Source organism: Hemitrygon akajei, unplaced genomic scaffold (assembly GCF_048418815.1).
Source record: "Hemitrygon akajei unplaced genomic scaffold, sHemAka1.3 Scf000208, whole genome shotgun sequence".
In the NCBI taxonomy this organism is placed as follows: Eukaryota; Metazoa; Chordata; class Chondrichthyes; order Myliobatiformes; family Dasyatidae; genus Hemitrygon; species Hemitrygon akajei.
The window spans coordinates 1-7,870 of record NW_027332093.1 but is presented as its reverse complement, the minus strand read 5'-3'; the positions used below and the strand labels follow the sequence as shown (position 1 = coordinate 7,870).

The following is a 7,870-nucleotide window of genomic DNA, read 5'->3' as shown; positions in this document are numbered from 1 at the left end:
ATTACAGACCCTTTGGCCCACAATGTTGTGCTGACCATGTAACTTACTCTAGAAACTGCTTAGAATTACCCTATCGCATAGCCACCTATTTTCCTAAGCTCCATGTACCTATCTAAGAGTCTCTTAAAAGACACTTTTGTATCCGCCTCTACCACCGTCGCTAGCAGTGCATTCCACACACACACCACTCTTTGCTTAAAAAAAAACTTAGCAATGACATCTCCTCTGTACCTACTTCCAAGCAGCTTAAACCTATTTCCCCTCGTGTTACCTGTTTCAGCCCTGGGAAAAAAGCCTCTGGCTATCCACAAGACCAACGCCTCTCATTATCTTATACATCTGCATGAATGAATTATACGAAGTGACAGTCACACATCCGTTGTGCACTGCGTGCTGATGATCGACCCAAACTTTTGGGCACAGCAGTGACAAGCTGTAGTCTCTCTCACTCTTTCTCTCTTCCTCTCCCTCTATTTCTCTCCCTCCCCTCCCTCTTCTCCCTCTCTCCTCTCCCCTCTGTCTCTCTGTCTCTGCCGCAGCTGATCTCTCTCTCTCTCTCTCTCTCTCTCTCTCTCTCTCTCTCTCTCTCTCTCTCTCTCTCTCTCTCTCTCTCTCTCCCTCTCTCTCTCAAACAGGCTGCCACTGTTTGTGTCTGACGTCACTGTCGCGCCTCACTCAGGCACTTAAAGCGGCACTTACAGTAAGCAAAACTGCGGTCTTATAACACAATGCACCTCTAAAGTCTGACAGCAGACTAGCGAGTGAATCTTCGTTGGTGCAGAATCAGAAACCAAAGAGTTGCCAGATTGAGTCAGGCTTTGGGGCTCCAGAGAGAGATGGGGTCTAGAGTTTACGCGGAGGAGGAATCAGACCAGCAGGATATTGCTACAAAAGAAAGATCAGAAACATTTGGAAACTAGTTGACCGAGAAAAAAGGTGGTTAATTTCTGCAAAATACTGCTGGAAATCAACCGATCCGGCAGTAAATGTGGAAGGGAATAGACAAAGTTTAGACCGAGCCCGCTCCGCATGCCGAGTGTGTATTCCGCTGCTTAGTTGCTGCCTGAACTGCAGAGTTCCTCCAGCATTTTGTATGTGTGCGTCCCTGTATTTCCAGCAACTACAGAATCTCCTGTGTTTTACACCTGCATTTTACTTTGGCATTAGATACACTTTGATATTGAGTATATTGTTTATGGGAGGCGCTTTCTGCGTTAAAACAGCTGCTGATTTTTCTATATACACGAAAAAAAAATGAGGTTTCGACATTGAACCGGTGGTTGCAGGAATGTTTAATGGCACCGTGATTACCCATAAGGCGCTGCGTTAAAAATTTCTCCGGCGCTGAAGCACCGATAAAATGCGCAGGCGTCAACGCTGATGACATCTCCGAGTATCACGCATGCGCGCAGTACACTGAAGGCCTTGTAAATATCGGGAGCAGGTCAGAACGTTTCTCTGTATTTTTATCTTAAACACCGACTTCAGGACAATTCCTGTGAAATCCGGACACCGTAGTCCGCAATCCCGGGATAGTCCTGCTCTCGTCCCTCACTCTCAGCCCCACGATCCGTAAGCGGGCTCCGGGGAGCTTCCGGCTAATCGGAACGGATGGATCTCTCAGACAGAGCTGAGCTCCAGCTATATAAGTTGAAGGATTAGGAACTCGGAGAAAGGGAACAAAATCTTTTACATCACCAGTTGAGAAAATCGCCTTTGTTCTACCTCCAATCACTAATAAGAGAAAATCTGCTGATGCTGGAATTCCAAGCAACACACACAAAATGCCGGAGGAACTCAGCATTAGTACTCTTTTCCACAGATACTGCCTGGCCTGCTGAGTTCCTCCAGTATTTTGTGTGTGTTGCTTCCTCTACCTCCTCTTGCTCTGGACTTTTCTACCGGTGAGATCATGTTTTGTCCCATTCTCTCTGGGTACGTAATGATATCAAACACCTTTGCCCTGGGCAACAAGTAGCTTTCACATCACAAATGTGCCAGACTCCAATGAGACAGACTACGGCCCTTCCCTTCATATTCATTGGCATTACCATCACTAAGTTCACCACCGTTAGTCATTGGGGGAGGGTTCAGGGGGAATATTTATGTAGAATACAGAAACTAGTGATCCCTGTGTGTATTGTGGTGATGCAAAGGTTGCTGGAGAATTTGCATGTGGGAAGAAGTGGAGTGATATTTGGAAATCTGACTTTTTAAAGTGTAATCTAGCAAGCAAACCACATATGGACAATATGCAAGAGCTTTGGTGAGAAAATCCTTCATTACCCATTACAGGCCAGCTACTTAGGTTGTGTGAGAGTGCAGGTGAACTCGATCAAACCCAGAGGAGATCAAAGTTCCTATTAACAGTGATTTGCCAGCTGTGAAAATGAATACCTCTCTATATAAAATTCACTGTGCACATCTTGTCACTGAGTAAAAAATGCACAGTATCTGCAGACTGATTATTACAAATTAGAGGGAATATTGGAGGGAAGGAGGGGTGACCTCCAGTGGTCCTGATGCCCTCACCTACAACATGTGCATCCAGCTGCAGCTTGTAACCCTGCACTTGAATGAGCTGGAACTTGAAATGGATGAATTCCAGATCATCCAGGAGTTGGAGGTGTTGATAGATATCACATGCAAAGAGGTGAATTACACCCAAGGTGCAGGGCACAGGAAACTGGGTGAGAGTCAGGAAGGGGAATGAGGTTAAATAGGCATCACAGAGTACTCTAGTGGCCATCCCCAACAACAACAGGTGGACCACTTTAGAAGCTGTTGGGGGGATTACCTGGCAGAGGAAAGTCAAAAGACTGATAGGGGATTCGTTAGTTAGAGGAACAGAACAAGAGGGGACGAATATCCTAGTGGTAAGGCTTGCTAGCGGTAGTGAACAGGGGAGGGGGTGATGTGGTTAAAATAAGTTGTACGGGGAATGGGAGCCAGAATGACAGAATAGATAGTGGAGAGGGTGAATTGAATTGACTTTATTAGATACATACTTCATAAACTTGAGGAGTAGAAATATCCCCCACAGCAACAGGAAGACCACTTTAGAAGCTGTTGTGGGAATTCACTGGCAGAGTGTTAATAGGGGATTTGTTAGTTAGGGGAACAGATCAAGAGGCGACTAATAGCCTAGTGGTAAGGCTTGCTAGTGGTATTGAGCAGGGGAGGAGGTGATGTGGTTAAAGTAAGTTGCAGGGGGAATGGGAGCCAGAATGACAGAACAGATAGTGGAGATGGTGAATTGAATTGAATTGACTTTATTATATACATCCTTCATATAGATGAGGAGTAGAAATATTTACATTACGTTACCATCTAAATGTGCAATGTGTAATTTAAATTGTTTTATAATAATTAGTTTGTATATAGGACTATCAAGAAAGCAGAGAAATCAATTATTCAGTCTGATGGCCTGGTGGAAGATGATGTCCCGCAGCCTGTTGGTCCTTCTGCTGTGGTACTGTTTCCTGGATGGTAGCAGCAGGAACAGTTTGTGGTTGTGGTGAATTTGGTTCCCGATAACCTTTGTTCCCTTTTTATACAAATCCATATGCCTACCATCCAGGCTCCCATCCAAACTTCTTTTAAATGGTGAAACTGAGCTCATATTCACCACTTGTGTTGGCATCTGATTCCACACTCTCACGGTCATTTCAGTAAAGACCTTTTCCAAATGTTTGCGTTAAATTTTCACATTCCCCACTTACCCATGACCTCTGGTTATTATCCCACCCAACCTCAGTGGAAAAAGCTGCTTGCATTTACCCTATCTATGCCCTCATAATCTTGTATACTTATAACAATTTCCCAAAGCAATGTATAATTTCCTTGTTTATGTTTAGAGCCTTTTTTAGGTGTATAAGATGATGAGGGACATTGATCGTGTTCATAGCCAGAGGTTTGTTTTCCCAGGGCTGAAATGTCTAACACGAGGGAGCAGAGTTTTAAGTGCAAGGAAATAGATACCAAGGGGATGTCAGGGGTAAGTTTTTTACACAAAGAGTGGTGGGTGTGTGGAATGCACTGCCGGCTATTTGACTGAGAGTGTTTCAGTTACTGTGGGGCCAGGAACCCATGCAGCTCAGTGGGAACAGGGATAATACCAATGTCTCTCCAAACTGAACCAGGTCACAGATTGGAGATGGCAGAAATGCTCCTCTCTTATAGAGATAGGAAGAACATCAGAGAGTTTGATGGTCATTCCAGATACCAGCACTGTGCCCAGTTAGATGATGATTTCTCTCTCCAACATGTGTTGAACTTCACTGTAACTGTGTGATGCCAGTTCACAGCTTGACAACTCCTGTGATCTCATCTGAAATGTTGTCCTTCACCCACTGATGCATTTTGTTAATCTTTTTACAGGTTACAAATGACAAGAAATTTCTCTACGGGAATCTAAAACACACCATACCAGTTTTGCTGTCTCTGTGCAGATATTTAAGAAGTGGAGCAAGGGATTCACTCGATCATCCTTCCTGCTCAGGCTGTGGGGAGGGTTTCACTCTAACATCTGACCAACTGGCATGCCTGTCATTTTAAACAGGCGATTCCCATTCATCTGCTCAGACGGTGTGAATGGATTCAGTCGGATATTTCAACTAAAGGGACATCAACAAGTTCACACTGGGACAAGGCCATTCACTTGTTCTCTGTGTGAGAAGGGATTCAGTAGGTCTTCCCTCCTGTGGACAAACCAGTCAGTTCACACTGGGCAGAGGCCTTTCACCTGCTCAGATTGTGTGAAGGGATTCACTAATTCATCCACCCTAATGGCTCACCAACGAATTCACACTGGGGTGCGGCCGTTCACCTGCTCAGACTGTGGGAAGGGATTCACTAAGTCATCCACCCTAATGGCTCACCAACGAGTTCACACTGGGGAGAGGCCGTTCACCTGCTCGGACTGTGGGAAGGGATTCACTAAGTCATGCACCCTAATGGCTCACCAACGAGTTCACACTGGGGAGAGGCCGTTCACCTGCTCGGACTGTGGGAAGGGATTCAGCTGCTCATCAAAACTGAAGGTACATCAGAGAGTACACACTGGGGAGCGGCCTTTCACCTGTTCAGACTGTGGGAAGGGATTCACTCAGTCATCTGAACTGAAGGTACATCAGAGAGTTCACACTGGGGAGCGGCCGTTCACCTGCTCAGACTGTGGGAAGGGATTCACTCAGTCATCTAAACTGAAGGTACATCTGCAAGTTCACACTGGGGAGAGGCCATTCACCTGCTCAGACTGTGGGAAGAGATTCACTCAGTCAGCCCACCTACGAGCACACAGGTCAGTTCACACTGGGGAGAGGCTGTTTACCTGTTCATACTGTGGGAAGGGATTCATTTTGTCGACTCAGCTGCTGAGACACCAGTTAGCTCACACTGGGGAGAAGCCATACACCTGCTCAGCATGTGGGAAGGGATTCACTCGGTCATCCGCCCTAATGGCTCACCAGCGGGTTCACACCAGGGAGCGGCCGTTCAACTGCTTGGACTGTGGGAAGAGATTCACTCAGTCATCTCACCTACAAGCACACAGGTCAGTTCACACGGGGGAGAGGCCATTTATCTGCTCGTACTGTGGGGAGGGATTCACTTTGTCATCTCAGCTACTGAGACACCAGTCAGTGCACACTGGGGAGTGGCCGTTCACCTGTTCAGACTGTGGGAAGGGATTCACTCAGTCATCTCAACTGAAGGTACATCAGAGAGTTCACACTGGGGAGCGGCCGTTCACCTGCTCGGACTGTGGGAAGGGATTCACTTGCTCATCTAAACTTAAGGTACATCAGCGAGTTCACACTGGAGAGAGGCCGTTCACCTGCTCAGACTGTGGGAAGGGATTCACTCGCTCATCTGAACTGAAGCTACATCAGCGAGTTCACACTGGAGAGAGGCCGTTCACCTGCTCAGACTGTGGGAAGCGATTCACTCGGTCATCTCATCTGAAGGTACACCAGCGAGTTCACACTGGGGAGAGGCCGTTCACATGCTTAGACTGTGGGAAGGGATTCTCTTGCTCATCCGAATTGAAGGTACACCAACGAGTTCACACTGGAGAGAGGTCGTTCATCTGCTCCGAATGTGGGAAGGGATTCAGTCTGTCATCTCACCTACTGAGACACCAGCGAGTTCACACTGGGGAGAAGCCGTTTACCTGCTCAGACAGTGGGAAGTATTCACTTCCTCATCTGAACTGAAGGTACATCAGCGAGTTCACACTGGAGAGAGGCTGTTCAGTTGCTCAGACTGTGGGAAGGGATTCACTCAGTCATCCCACCTACAAGCACACAGGTCAGTTCACTCTGGGGAGAAGCCATTCACCTGCTCAAGCCTGAATTATACCTCTGAGTAGGCACTATGACGTAGCATACGCAGTAGCCCATGCATGTCATCTACACGGTTGTGATCATTTCTACTTGTGCGTTCGTGTGTCTACGTCGCTCTGTCAAAACGCTAGTTGGTGTTGGGGTTCTATTCCACTGTATTGAATTGACCCATGAGGAGTTGGGAACGATGGCGACTGCTGAGTTCATCTTGTTGGAGTTGGAGCAAATAGCTTTTGAACAAGAGTTACTTTTATTGAAATTACTGCAGCGCAGAAAAGAGAGAAGTTTTTCCATTTCTTTGTGCATTACGCAACAACCAAATCGATGTTTGTAGAAATTTCTTTCCACAAATTTGATGCCATTTTCAAGTCTTTATTGTTGGCCGATGAAGGGTCGTGCAAATGTACATATTTTCTGACTTCCTCACTTACCCTCTCCTCAATTTGTTCCACTTTCCAACTTCGAAGCAACAGGAAATGTGTAGGAGGAAACTGGCTGCTGCCAAGTAGACCAATCACAGTTCTTGCCGTCTGTGTCGCCATGACGTGTAGCTACATTTTTGGGAATGTGTGCGTTAGGCTACATTAGGCAAAAGACTCTCTTGGAGGCAATACATGGAGTCGCTTTTGGGCTTTGCTCCGTTCATTTTAAATTTACTTACCACCCCTTTAATATCTTTATCAAAGTGTTTATAACACTTTTATATGTTTGAATTTGAATTTTAATCGACTGAAATGGCTTACAGAGAAAGAAAGGCATTAGCCGAAGGCAAGGGAACCGGCAGTGGAAATGGAAAGAAAGAAGATGTCTTTGAACAGCCTAAAATTTTCAACTTACTTTACCGGCTATCTCGAATCTTTTGGATGAAAAACTTGCTAAAAGGTTTACTACCTTGGAAGTATGGTTAAAGGAGAGCGAAGGTGGTTTGGCAACACTTGAAAAGAAGAACGAAAAACAGCAGCGACAAATTTCAGCACTTATTAAAGCTGAAAAACAGATAGATCACAAATTGAATTCTTTGGAAAAGAAATGAACTTTGACCACTCATACATTGGAGCAGAATAAAGTCAAGATTATTGATTTGGAGAGTCGAAGCCACAGACTGAATTTGCGGATAATAGACTCAGTGAGGACGTTGAGAGCCGGGATCTTACTCAGTTTTTTCTCAATTCTCAATGGAGGTCTTTGGCTCGAAGGATTTTTCTTCTCTTCCTGCGCTCGACCGCGCACATCGGGCGCTGAAACCAAAACGATCAAAAGGGTTAAAACCGCGTCATGTAATTCTTCGATGTCACAATCTGAATACTAAGGAGCAATTCATTCGGATTGCTCGTCAGAAAGTAGTTACTGAGCATCAGAATCTTAAGTTTCGGGGAGTCTCAAGATGGCGCTCATGGAGTAAACCGCTTCTAGGCTTTGCTCCAAACCTTTTACGTCTTTTTAACCTACAAACACCCCTTAAAGGATCTTTTTATACTTATTCTAAAGGGGTCTAAACATGCAGAATTTTTCTTTTTAACTATTTG

At 45.6% G+C, this 7,870-nt stretch overlaps 1 protein-coding gene across 1 annotated transcript; it reads left to right on the top strand.

The window, feature by feature from the left end:
• The first annotated feature begins 1,401 nt into the window (after window positions 1-1,401).
• Window positions 1,402-7,631, top strand: LOC140724412 (uncharacterized). The gene is made up of 2 exons (XM_073038861.1): window positions 1,402-1,444; window positions 4,381-7,631. The coding sequence occupies exon 2, from the start codon at window positions 4,542-4,544 to the stop codon at window positions 6,213-6,215; it is 1,674 nt and encodes a 557-aa protein (XP_072894962.1). The 5' UTR covers window positions 1,402-1,444; window positions 4,381-4,541; the 3' UTR covers window positions 6,216-7,631.
• Window positions 7,632-7,870: the final 239 nt, after the last annotated feature.